We start from the raw sequence: 14889 nt of genomic DNA on the forward strand, positions 1-14889 counted from the left end.
TAGGCTTTGTCTTGAATCTTCAGTGGAATTCAAAAATATCATATTTTCATTATTTACTGAATTAAACTATTTTGAATTCACATTATTAAACAGCTTTTATCCAAACTAGTTTTGCAAATCGATCACATCAGTTGTCATCCGACAACTGATTGGCATCGCAAAACTGTGCATAACATTCAAATCTTATAAAATAAGCTACCCAAAAATTGGGGTTCGCCTTGTTCAAATCACTAAACATGAGATTATTAAAACGATATGTAAATATATACATTGCATGAATACAATGTTTTTTGAAAGTAGTGTATTATCTTAACTATTAACATTATTTACAATTAATTTAAAACGTAATGTTTTATTTTTCCAAAACTTATCTATAATAGAAAATATATCGCATTCAATTTGAATTTTCTTATAGATAACTGTTGAAAAAATCATATTTAAATATTACTATATTTACGCATCTAAGTCTCATAAACTTACTGTTTAAGTGATACTGGACTTTTAAGACCACATATTATACATAAGTATTATACCTAATACATAGTAATAATACATTCTAAAGAATATCAACATTCAATTATTATAATTTAATTATATCACTTTATTGTTAAAATGTTCTTCTATACAGCAATGCCCCGGAATTGCCTATACATTGCGCCGTCAAACTTGTGTTTAAAACACCCAGTCAAAAAGGGTTGTTCAAATACCAGTCTTGCTCTCACTCTTCTCACTGCAGTACAAGATATTGTTCCGTGAAAATACAGTAGTAATAAAATATTAGTAATAAATCTTAGCATTTAAAAAACAATTTTAAGGAAAGCATTTTTAAATCGACCTTTCTTTGACTTGTTTTACAGTTCTCTGGAAGTGGTTTTTTACGCTTTGAAAAACTATACTGAGACATCAAAAAATTAACCGTCTAAACTTGATTTCCGATGTTATTTTAATGTTATCATAAAACTTTATAAATGCTCATTAGTCATTCCACTTAACAATTATCGAGAAAAAAATGGATTGCGAAACACCGATGTAAAATCAGCAAACATTCCACGCTATACTAAGAAAATTACATTTTCTACTGCTATCCCTATTTTGAATTTAATTTTACGACGCAGATTATTTTCCTGGTAGTTTTGACGTATAAATAGCAAATATCGAACAAATAATTTAATATTTTATTAGCACTCAAAGTTATGGGTAGCGAATGTATGGTGCTACGCTAGTTATACCAGTAATACCAGTAAAAATACGAAGCTTCGTATAACGAAGGTACACAACACATACAAGTATTTACTTACTGTTACCGAAACGCTAGCGTTTATTATTGTTACAAGAAAATTGCATGAAATATTTTGTTTCCCGAGTTCAAATGTTCAATAATTTCATAATCTGACTGGTTTTAGCTCATCAAAACAATATCCATAAGACCGTAACGGTATACAATGTCATACGTTTTTGTTTAATCGAAGCTATATCGAGTTTAGTCCAGATTTATTGCACGAAGAAGTGGGATGTAGAGGCATTGGGCAAAATAAATTAGTCGAATCGTTCTTTAATGCGTTTTACGTTCGTCTGTCCGAGCTATTAATCAAAGTGTATTGTGAAGGTTTTAATAAAACGTTTCAATTATGCCGTACGAATGTCCTGTGCTATCAATTTTGGCGATTAATTCAAATTGTGCGTCGTCTAATTTCCCACTTTAAAGGTTGTCCTGAAATAAGAATGGGTTTATTATACGTCGTGGGATATTTATGAATTATTATCAATAAAAATACGTAATGTATTGATGGCAAGACACGTCGCTATAAATATTATAACAACAACAACAATAAGTATTACGATGGTCTCTCTTCTATTTTTTTTTTTTTTGGTTTTTTGTATTTGCCTCGAGAGTGGTATAAAGAGAGGTGCGCGCTTCTTCAAACGCGTCTGCTGTTGTTACATATTTCTATTCGTTTTGTATTTTTATTGTTTTACACACACTGCAGAGCAATAACATCGTTGGGGGGGGGGGGGTGCGCGAAAAAGAAATTCGATTAAAACCGTTCACATTAAATTCCGACGGGCGGTTCTAGACATATCCTAAACATGTATATATATATATAATACCCAGGCAACAATAACATAATACATGACGTGTATTGTGTAAAGTTACACACGTAGGGCGTTGCACGCGTGAGTTTCCTCCGGTAAAATGGACCGATAATACTATTATATTTGCTATTCCGAATGGGCCGTCGGACGGTCGTAATCTCTTAACAGTGGCAGCTGATTTTTCACGGAGTTTCCGCAGGCTTTGCGCGTTTCCTCTGCAACTTCCGCTAGACGACGTCGTCCGCAGTGCCACTGGCCATGAACGGTCCATGACGGCACGTGGCACGATGGTAAGACTCGACGACGAAGTGTAAAATATAATATTATAGTTTGGTTATTTACGAATTTATTTATTTGTTTAATACAATCTCAGGGGTAGGGCCCACGTCAGCATTGTCACAACAAGTGTCTATAAGCTAAAAGGACTTATGAATTAATGAAATATAATGGGTCCTATTTTTCCGCAGTTCCACTAATCGATGGTTTGTTGGACACATAATTTGGTAGAGCAGATAGAAATATGATGAAGAGTTTTATGGAGAACAAGACGTGCTGTAGGCACTTTAATATTAACAGAGGAAAGAAGATAGGGAGCACGGAAGCATGGAAGCAGTATGGAAAGAGATGATTTTCAAATGGGAGGAAATGTTATAAAATTGTATCATACACGCGATTTCTTGGGGAAAATTTTATAAAATTATGATGAATTGAGTCGTGTATCAAACGCGTCAATCAATTGCCGCCGTCGGTAAACGTTGGAACTTGGAACAGTATAATCACATCGCGAGAGGTCAGTTCGACAACCGATAAACGATGATAATATGATAATGTTATGGGTAAGCTGCAGGTTCGCTATTCGAAAAACCTACACGCACGTTTTCTTGGCCCATTTATTTAAAGGTACTATAACATTACATATTATTATTGTTATAACGATATTTTTGCAACAAAAAAATCTAATTTTCATATTCATTTTTATGGTTGTTTTGCATTTTTGAAACGATAACTTATTTTTCATTATACATGACTCCGTATGGGTTCACGATGAATTCGGAGCACTGCTTTTTAACCAACGAAAATTGAACACTGCCACGGAGGACCAATGAAGTCATTATTAATGAGCATAATATTATATCCAGAATATACATAAGTTAAGACGAGCATAGCAGCCAATTATTTGCGAAGTGCTACTCAACTTGACTCAACTAAAAATATTATATTCTTATGAATAATTATTACACAAAACTGATTCAATAATATGTGAATCCATATTAAAAACACAGGTCACATTTTAGTATCTACTTTTGTAATTACTTTTAAAGTATACATCTGCATAGTGGTATTCGAACTTTTTTGTTTAAACATTTCTCAGATCAACGGAGAAAATAAGTTTTAAAATTGCTTAAAAAAAAAAAATTAATAATATTCATAATCACTATAAGATTAACAACATTACGTATATATGCCATACATCGGGATAACGTATTGTTCAGTTTTCTTTCACTGTAATATCGGGAAACAAGAATCATCACAGCGACTCACCTTGTACGAGTACTTTCTCACTATTTGTAATAACTTCAATCTATTATTGTTTACGATGATTATTTAATCGTCGTAAACTAGCAAATGTGTTTTCGCGTGAAGAGCATTTTATATTACCTGTATCGTTTTATGAAGGAGCGGTGTTTTTATTTTTTTCTCTCTCTCTCTCTCTCTCCAGGTGTCGTGGATCAGGAAACGTGACCTGCACATATTGACCGTGGGCATACTAACGTACACGAACGACCAGCGTTTCCAATCGCTGCACTCGGACGGGTCGGACGAGTGGACGCTCAGGATCACGTCGCCGCAGATCAAAGACTCGGGGACGTACGAGTGTCAAGTGAGCACCGAACCGAAAATCAGCCAAGGGTTTCAGTTGAACGTAGTCAGTAAGTATATAATAATAATAATAATAATAATAATAATAATAGTAATAATAATAACAATAACAATAATATTAAACTGCGGAGTTTTTTTTTTTAAAAAGAACAAAGTGCAGGGACAACCGAGTGAGTAAAATCGAGTCGTGGCTTTGTGTGTGTTTGTGTGTGTGTGTGTATGTGTGTGAGTGTGGAAGAGAGAGAGAGAGACACACACACAATCCCGACGCGAGTTCAAAACAGTTTTGTGTACGTGATCAGAACCAATGAACCGTATGTCCGTCCAAGACGAATCTGAATTTAATAAAATACATTATACAGGGTAATCCATTAAGCACACGTCGAGTGAACAACGTAGTCTCCCATTTCAGTAATTTTTTTTTATTAATTATCATTATTTTGCTTAACGTCTGATTTTTGAAAACTTGTAGCATACTAATATTTTAAAATTAAATACTATTAAACGCCAAATTTTTATGTTGTGTCATAATTTATGGCGTATTCTGATCGGACATGTTATTTTCAAAATGCGAAGACTTAACAAACTTATTGTAAATTATTACGGAGTTGAAAAAATTGACGCAGGGCGCTCCGCATAAGCACTTTCAAAATTTAAAAATAACATCTTGAGTGCACTCGAGAAAATCGGAATTTGAAGAAATTCGTAATTAAACAACAAAATGTGTGGGCGTGAGCGTGCTCGGTGAATCACTGTGTGTGTATAAATATATACACTCAAATATATAAATATATGCCTTGGGTCGTGGTAATTCTCACGATTTTCGACAACTGGTGCGCCACCAGAAAATTACACAGCTACGTTACCATAATATTATCAGCCCGAGAGAGTGTGTGTGTGTGTGTGTGTGTGTGTGTGTGTGTGTGTGTGTGTGTGTTCGAACAAACAGGACCGCTGCTTTTGTTATTGTGTACAACTACGAGCCGCCACAACCGACAATAGCGGAAATACCTCATATTATTATATACGATGAGCTCATACAGTGTAATATAATATATATATATAAGCATTTCCATTTTTTCCCTTCGCCGAATCCAGATCAGATCGGTTAACACCCCCCTACACATACCGGCGTGCGTACAATAATAGTACAATATATATATTGTACATTTTTCACCACCGCTTGAATACCCCGCGAAAACCATCCGTTGCCGAATATTATCCGACGAGCACAATGCGACTTGTTAAACATTTGCGTTATTGTATGATGTGTATAGTCGTGGTATATCCGATAACCACTACGAGTCTACATTGTACGAACACCGTTTCCCCTCCGCCGAAAGTTGGTTACGCTGAAAATAAGAGATCGAACAGAGTTCAAGTCGTGTACAGTGAGAATACTCACGTATTTTTCAGCACTCATAACACTCCAATATTATTGTGATACAAACTTCAGCGCATAATATTATAACTGTTGGGGTTTTAAGATGTCATTAAATTTATTTTCTTAAACTATTTCGTTCTATGTGAAAAATAAATAAATTGTCATATAATGTCTAAAAGCTTATAGCAGGTCGTAAACTTACAGCAAGAGTACATTTTCAAAAGTGGGTTAATATCTGATATTAATAAATAATTAATAAATCATCACCCAAATGATAAGTACTAAATTAACCGATAATATAATACCATTTACCTATTACCTACAATTTATGACCAATAAGTGGTAACCCGTAAGCCTTCTTGGATAAATCATCCGTTATCGATTTAACAATAACCGAATACGTATTTAAAATTAAAAAATGTATTTTTCATAGTTTCAATGAAATATTTCAAATTCAGAACGAACCCTAATATCAATACGACATAATAATATATTATTATTTAGTGACTAAAAGTAATTATAATTCCAAATCGATTTTAGATACTTTTTTTATGAGAATCTGTTAAGTAGCTGTTAACAAAGTAATAAAATATATTTTAATAACATGTACCAATTGTACCTATACAATATATTAATTTTAATCATCAGCAGCTGCAAATTATTTTCAGATGGTAATTAAAATTTAAAAAATAAACAATATCTAATTAATCATTTGGTTTATATTAAATACAAGTAATAATATTAACAAAATATTATATTAAAACCTAAAGACATGGTTTTTTATTAAAATAATATTTCTTGACTTAGTCAATTTCGCTCTTTCATTTGTTTTGTTTTATTTGCCTGCATTAAACAGCAAAATGTTCTTTGCAATCAACGAATGGCCTATAGCCAAATATAAAGCCAATAAATAAAGAATGTATTTGAAAATTCTATAAAAACAAACTTTTGCCAAAAGGAATAGAATTTTGTATAAAATACAAGATTCTATGTACTTATATAAATAACTTTGAAAACATATTCGTGTGAATTCAACATGTTTTTGATACATTTGCCACCCCGGTAAGGATCAAATCAATTTAAATGCTCAAACAATAAAAGAAAAGCCACAACTATTAATTATTCTTAATGTTTTTATTACTTTAAATAAGTTTTAATGAATCCGTGGTTTAATTGGATATGAGATTTTATTACTATAAACTATACAAAGGAAATAAAAGTTTTCATCGGTATAACATTGAAATACAAATTGTATAAGCCCTCGTAATTTTAAGTGTTTACTGTTGCAATCCGTATTTATAATTCTAAAGTTTAAGCATTAAGTGAAATATATTTCAAATAAAGTCACATTCCCATTTCACAGAAATCACACTAACTTGTTTCATTGATTTAAATAAATATATTTTGTTTTATCGATGACAAAAGCATTATATTTGCTTCTGTTAATTTTAAATCACTGTCGATGGAGTACATTCATGAAACTCTCCGAGTTGTATGCACAGAAGCTGCATAGTCGACTCATATCTCAATAAGTATTATCTGCTTTAATTTCTTATTATTTCAAATCATTTTTTTCTATCACAAAAATATAGATTTCTAATTGGAAACGATTTAGATCCATGGGTTATGGGTTATGACTTATGAGCATCGTTGAAAAACATACAAATAAAACATACAAACAAAATTAATTTTATTCATTGAGAAAAAAATTAGGTACCTATGTACTATTTAGGTAATATAATAGATATTATCATTTGAAACAACAATTTTAAACAATACGAATTGCTAAGAAATTTAAAAGGTCAACTTTTTAACATTATAATTTTTTTTTTTTTAAGTAAGGCTTCATCATCATCGGTTACTAGCTTACAATTGTACAACATAGAAAGAAAAAGAAAACAGGTTGAGAAAGTTAAAATTACATTTATATTTAAAGATATTTTCAGATTATTACTTAAATTTACGGTGTAAAATTTTATTCAAAACAATATTGAGTTACCATCAAAATTCAAAGCTAGTGAGCACAACTAGAGATATTGCATTGAATTGGTTATTAAAATTAAGTTTCATTTTGAAAAAAACAATGAAAAAAAAAATTTAACTAAATGACTTAAGGGCTGGACAAAACAACTAAAGGCGTGTTTGGCTTTCTACGTGTAAATGCACATCGTGCAAGTAACATACATTTGCGAAAACATAATAATATTATTAATCATGGAATCGCTATGACATGGTTTTTTTTTTTCGTGAATAATTTATGTAGAAAAAAGCTGTGCTCATTAAAATGTCTTTTATTGCAGAAGTAAATAAATCGATATTGATTATGGTTCATGTTGCCGCTTTCGTTTACAAAATTATTCATTAAATTCGCATTATACCGAGATATTGTATTGTACCTTTGTCAAATTTTTTTCAAATCTCATGAAAAAAAATCTTCATTAATTTTATTCTAAAAATGCCCACAAGGGCAGAAATACGAAATAAAAAATATAATAAAAAGAAAAAAAATCCCGTTACAGCCGAAATATTAATAAAAATAATGACGTTACAGTTTACGAAAACAGCACCAAACTATAATCGAAATTACATTTTAAATCTTCTTTAGTTTGCTATTTACCACTAATATTTCAACTAAAAATAATGATTTTGTATCAACAATAAAACAATTGATTGACAACTTTAAATTGGACGTATAAATAGCTCGGCGAATGTTTTAATTTAAGTTTGACGATTAATTACAAATTCGCAGAATTTTATCTTTCGATTAAAAAATTAGACATAGCAAAGTGTACTTAAGAAACTTCCCAATGAATTGAACATGATTGTAATTTAAGTTTTATACGTTCCATTGTTTACGAACATTAATTAGTAGTTACAAAAAAATAATGGAGTTGCATACATCAAATTATACAATGTATGGGTTATATGTTACCAGCTTGAAAATCAGTATTGTCTGCTGAAAACTTGAGATTGAATTTTTATGTCTTGTCCGTTTAACTTCAAATCCGGAAATAACAGTACGAACTACGATTATTGAATATTCTTTACAATTTTTTCATGCTCGACAAGATTGTTTAAGCCATCATAATACTCTAGTATACTATTATAATAATAGCACGAGGCCATGTCGTTGTTCCGTACAGTTTTTTAGATTTAAGGAATTATTGGCACTGGCCGATTCGTTTTAACAACGAACGGAACTATACTTTGGTGTGGATGAGCGTGACCGTCTCAGAAATATTTACTTTCGATTCTCGAGTCCCAGAGTTTATTCGACAAAAATTTAAAGGTATTTGAATTTCGTATGCTTTTACTGTGACGCCGTTAATATAAATAGTTTCCGTAACATCTGGCGAGATTTCGTTCCATTTCGACACTCGGTTTTCTTTATATTAGTTTTTAAATCTTATTCTCCAGTTACTCAACTTTTTGCACCGAGATTCGCAAAGCCTATTTATTTATTTATTTACTTACTCACTGTTTTGTTTGAACGACACGCAAAACCATCGGATCGACATAATTCCTGATATTATTTTAACGTCGGAAATATGTTCTCATCTGCTGTCGCAGTACTCCCGATGTTGGCGTTTCGTAGAGACTTAGAGTAGTGCTTCTTGGAAGTGTGTGCACATAACATTATATTATATTGCGTGCATTGTATAATTCACATAATAATAATATATATATATATGTATAGATATTCGATACATATTATATTAATTTACCCACGTAAGAACGAAAACAGACAGCATAGGAGATCAAAGGACACGTACGACTCGCGTGGATTCGATAATTATACTCGGCTGCTTTCAATTCCACTAAAACACTGCCGTTCGGTCTCTTGTATTGTTATTATTAATGACAGCTATTATATAATGCGCGTACCTGTGAGATTTGTGACGAACAACGATATCGTCCATCTTGACGAGTGACAACGTTGATAAGAATAATATAAGAGACTTGGTGGTCGCGCGTTCGAAAATAGTACTACGAAATGGAAAAAACCTTTTTTTGCCGACTTAAAATATCATAAAATATATTACGTGTATTATTATTACCGTGTCATTATATACACTCGAGTGCCACGTGACCGTGATAGTTCTAATACGTTTATACACTTTACTTTTCCAACACTCGAACGTCTTCTGCAGGTTTCTTTGATATCGTCATCCGCGGGTCTTTTGAATAATTTTCTCCCTTCCGTCTTTCGCCTGGGCCATCGGAGTAAAATACAGTCTGATTGTAATAGCGTGTTCACAGCACAGTCACCGTGGGGTTCAGAGAGGACGGGGGGGGGGGATAATTTGTAGTACGCGGGCGTTTTACAACTTGTACTCAGTTGTACTCTTGTTTCGAGTATTATTCGTAGTACAGTCCAGATCATTTATTCTCTCATCGAATTCGTGTCTCACATTCTGCCCCGTGTAATGTGTGTGGTGTCTGTGTGTGTTACTGGCAATATGTGTCACTGAGTCAGACACCTATCTTGCTCTTTCATCAGCTACTATCCTTCCGTCTAGTCGTTTAATGACAGCGACGCGTAATTAGAGGACAACCGTTTTTGTGTGATTTTTCCACGGCTGATTTTTTCATTTCCTCGATTTTCACGTATCCGATGACATCCATCTATAATGGGTACCTATTTCATAATATGAATACAATTTGATATTGATGACATTTTTTTCATTGCGCTAATCCATTGTAGTATAGTGTATGCATTAATACCGTCGTTATTAACTAATAACTGCTGTAAATGTCATAAATTAATTGTAATGTGTTTGTTATTAATTGTATCCCGTTTCGATTGTTTCCATGCTTCCATGCAGTCCCCCGGAGATTAAGATTATACTTTATGTGAATTTATAATTTTTTTTTTTTTTTTTTTATTTATTAAAAGAGAATATATACAATCTGTATTAACTATACAATGAGTAATATGGTTGATTTATTATATATACAAAACTGGACGGCTTGATGGAAGGGAGTGTCCAAGCAACACTACTTCAATTCTAGACTTTTGTTTATGTTTTTATTTTTATTTTTATTTTTTTTATTGGTTGAGGAGGTCCCTGGGCCAATTTCGCTTTAGGCGACGTGGAGGGTTATCTGGGAGAGTGACGGATGAGAGATTGGAAATGAGTGGATTAGGGTGGTTTACTGTGTTATTGTGAAATAATTTATAGTAATGGGAGGCTAGGGTGCTTATGTATGGGATATTAAGGTCAGAGTGGAGTGATAGGTTGCTGACGTACCAGGGTGCGTTTGTGAGGAGACGAAGACAAATTGATTGGAAGGATTGGAATTTTTGAATGTTGGATTTTTTGGAGGTGCCCCATAGCTGTATTCCGTAAGTCATTGAAGGGCGGAGAATTTGTTTATAGATTAGGAGTTTTGTGTTGAGTGGGAGATTAGATCTAAGAAGGTGTTTCATTTTGTGGAGTTTAAAGTTGAGTGATTTCCTTTTTTCTTTTATGTGAACTGCCCAAGTGAGTTTACTGTCGAGGTGGACTCCTAGGTAACGGGTGGCTTGTGCTTTGGGAATCGTGTCGTTGTTGATAGTCATGGGGGGGCTATGGTCTGGACGTAGAGTAAAGGTTATGTGGGTAGATTTATTTGGATTTATTTTGATTCTCCACAAGTTGAACCAGTTTTGTAGTTCGTTGAGATGGGATTGAAGATTATCAGATGCTATGGTTAGGTCAACATTAGTTGATATTATGCCTGTGTCATCTGCGAAAGTAGCAAGAGTGGTGTTCTCGAAGTGAGGAATGTCGGAGGTAAATATATTGTAAAGAGTAGGTGCTAGAATACTTCCCTGGGGGACGCCTGCTTTTATGTAGTGGATTTGTGAGAGCTCGTCCTCGCAGCGAACGACAAAGGACCGGTTATGAAGGAAGGATTTTATAATTAAAAACAGGGGGGCTGGTAGAAAACGTATTTTAAATAGTAGACCTTCGTGCCAAACGCGATCGAACGCCTGAGCTACGTCGAGAAAGACGCCAGTGGAGTACTGTTTGTTTTCGAGAGTTTGTGCAATTATGTCGATTAGTCTGTGAACTTGATGGATAGACGAATGTTTATTTTTGAAACCGAATTGAGTGTGGGGGATTATATTATGGCTTGCTAATATAGGGTTTAATCGCTTTAGTATAATCTTTTCTAGAATTTTTGAGAATGAAGGTAAGAGGCTGATAGGACGGTATGAGGAAGGCAGGTCAGGAGGTTTATCAGGTTTTGGAATTAGAATAATTATGGAGTGTTTCCAAGAACGAGGAATGTGGGAGAGACGAAGAATTGAGTTGAGGATGAACGTTAAGAGAAGAATGGCTTTTTTGGGCAAGTGTTTTATAATTCGATTTGTTATGAGGTCGTGACCTGGGGATTTTTTGTTTGATAATTTACTGATAATAAATTGAATTTCGCTGGGGGAGGTATGTTTAGTGGGTAAGGACATAGGAAGGCAATTGGTTAGAGATTTTTCAATGAAGGATGTGTGATCGATGTTGTTGACGTCGGGGTGAGGAGAGAAATTATTTTCTAGAAGAGAGGCAAACAGGTTTGATTTTTCTAAGTTGGTCTTAGCGAAGGATCTGTCAGGATATCTAATTGGTGGTATTACATTTTTTTTATTTAGGATTTTTTTAGTAGCTTTCCAAATAGAGTTGTTTGAGTTAGACAGAGAGTGTAAATATCGTTGGTAAGTTTCCGTGTTGTGAATGCGTAGAAGGTTTTTGAGGGAGCACGCAAGATTGTTATAGCGACTTTTGTCACTGGGGAGGTGGGTATGGTGCCATCGGTTTCTAGCTCGGCGTTTTTCAACAAGCAGTTTTGAGAGGTGTTCAGGGAGAAATTTTTTATTGCGGTTGGTAGGCAAGGAGGTTGAAGAGTCAAGCGCGGCGTTTTTTATCAGCGTGGTGAAGGTCGAGACAGCAGAGTCTATCTCTTCAGTAGATTTTAAAGAAATGTTTAGAGATATATTGTTTTCAACGATGTGGGAGAATTTTTTCCAATCGGTTATCCCTGGGGTGAGAGTGGGGAATTTTTTCAGTGAGACCAATTGATTATTTAAAGTTAATAGGATAGGAGTGTGATCAGACGAGAGGTCTGCGAGATTGGCAATATTATAGTTGATGTTATTAGGAAGAGTATGAATGAAAAAGTCAAGAATGTCGGGGATTCTGTTGGAATGTGATGGCCAATATGTTGGATCAGGAGGAGATAAGTATTTTAGGTTGTTAGAAAGTAGAGATCTGTGTAGCGAAAGGCCTCTAGTATTGGATACTCTAGATCCCCATAAGTTATGTTTGGAATTGAAGTCACCTCCGGATAAAAATGTGTTACCGAGGGATTTGAAGTACTGAGTGAAATCATTGTCGGTTATTTTATTAGCGTGTCCCGGTGGACAGTATACAGATGAGATTGTTGTGGGTACATGGTTTAGTGAAATTGCTATATTTGTAGCTTGAATGGATGGAGTTTGGAATTGTGGAAGTACAGCGTGACTAATGTTTGTTTTTATTATTAATGCAGAACCAGCATGCGCAGTACCATCTGGGTGATCGCAGTGGTATGTTGAGTAACAGGGAATATGGAAGTTTGAGTGTGTGGTGAGGTGGGATTCACTTATTAGAAGTATATCTATGTTATTTACAGTAAGAAATGCTTTTAGTTCATTTTTTTGTTGCAATAGGCCATTTGCATTCCAAAGGAGGATGGATATCGGGTGGAGAATAGTTTCGTGATTATTTATCATCTTTAGAAACTATAAGTTTATTGATAACAGTGGTTAATAGAGAGATTAGAGGACAGATTAGGTTTTTTAGTTCTTCGAGAAAAGATGAAAGTTTGAGGGATATGTCTGGATCGGGGGGAGTAAGATTGGTTGGATTGTTTGCGTTTTCGGTGGTGGCTTGGGCGTATGTTTTGGGGAAGTTTGAGGCTGAAATTGAAGTAGCGTTTACAGATGTTGGGTGAACATAATTTGATTGAGGGTTAGAGGTTTTTTTTGATTGTAGAGTAGATTGAAATTCTTTATGAACTGGGCATCCTCGGTAGTTCGCAGGGTGGTCACCGCTGCAGAGAGCACATTTTGCTGGAAGACTCTGGGATTTTTGGCATGAAGTGGACAGGTGGTTGGCTCCGCAACGGACGCATTTTGGGGGATGGTTACAATAAGATTTGGTGTGTCCGAACGCTTGACAACGGAGACATTGTATTGTTAAATTGTTGGCTCGAGGTTCTTCGATTTTTATTTTGGTGTAGTACAAAAAACCGATCGAAAATATGTCTTTATTATTGATGGCTGGCTCCAGGTCAATAAAAAAGAGCGGGAGAGGAAGTTTTGTATTTCGTTGGAGAACATTGGTGATGTTTCTGACTTGATGACCGTGGGCAAGTAATTCATTTTTGATTTCTTCTATTGGTGTAGTGTGGTGGAGATTTCTCAGTATTACCCGATACGCCCTATCTTGTTTCAGTTGGTATGTGTGGAAATCTGCTTTGGACTCTTGCAGAAATTTGATAACCAAGCGGTACGAGTCTGCTGAAGTAGTGGAAAGTTTTACGCCATTAGTTGAGCTTTTGCATGAGAAATGTTCACTTTTGATTAACTTTTTGATGGAGTTACAGAAAGCATTGAAGTCATTAACTACGCGAATGAATATTGGTGGAGGTGGCTTGATAATAGGTGTGGTTGTTTCAGGTTCTAAATCCATCTCGGTTGATTGGTTGTCGTTTTGTTTTTCCGAGGGCTCGGTGTAATTAGAAAACAGTGAGAAACGATTTGATGAAACAAATGTTTTACTTTGTTGTGTAGGAGAGCTAGGTGAGTGGGGCAGCGAATGTTTACCATTTCTACTATTTTTATTTGTTTTCACAGTGAACCCGTCGGTTTGGTCGGAGATTTGTTGAGAAGTTACATTATTATTTGACACACTCTGTAGACGAGATTTTGGTATTATTAATGGTGGAACGGATTTGGGTTGTTGATTATCTGGCATGGTGTATGGCGACGGTGCGTTTTGCCGTTAGATAACGGAGAAGCCTGATAGGCTGATCGTGCGGGACTGCGGCCGCCCGACGGCCGGCCGTAAATTTTGATAGCGCGACGATAATTGATATAGCGCGACGATAATTAGGTTGTAATAATTAAGTTTGTTACCGAATATGGACCGGAGGCGCTCCTTTTCGATGGCTTGAAGTTTGGTTTGAGAAGTCAGAAGAATGACACTTTGTTGAACTCGTGGAATGTTTTTTTTTTTTAAAAAAACGGACTATAACTTTGTAAGTTATTACGAAAAGAAGGATAAACACCGAGACACGATGTTTCATTATCAACGGTCGTGACAGAACTGTTATTTATAATTATACAATATTATATACGATTATAACTCAGATATTGTCGGATGAAACGTTCACGAAACATTGTTCGTTTCGTATCTCTTGAAACTTTTTTTTTTTAAATTCATTTTCCAGCTATATCTTTATCAATTTCTCTGTAAATAAAACTAACCCTAATAGATTACGTACTT

At 34.5% G+C, this 14889-nt stretch overlaps 1 protein-coding gene across 1 annotated transcript in view; it reads left to right on the forward strand.

The window, feature by feature from the left end:
- LOC111029231 (protein amalgam-like) overlaps window positions 1-14889 on the forward strand; it is a 341924-nt gene that overhangs the window by 311638 nt on the left and 15397 nt on the right. Inside the window, exon 4 of the mRNA XM_022308184.1 lies at window positions 3815-4025. Within this exon, the coding sequence (XP_022163876.1) occupies window positions 3815-4025 (211 nt within the window). The remainder of the gene's footprint in view (window positions 1-3814; window positions 4026-14889) is intronic.

Source organism: Myzus persicae, unplaced genomic scaffold (assembly GCF_001856785.1).
Source record: "Myzus persicae strain clone G006 unplaced genomic scaffold, MPER_G0061.0, whole genome shotgun sequence".
NCBI classification, from domain to species: Eukaryota; Metazoa; Arthropoda; class Insecta; order Hemiptera; family Aphididae; genus Myzus; species Myzus persicae.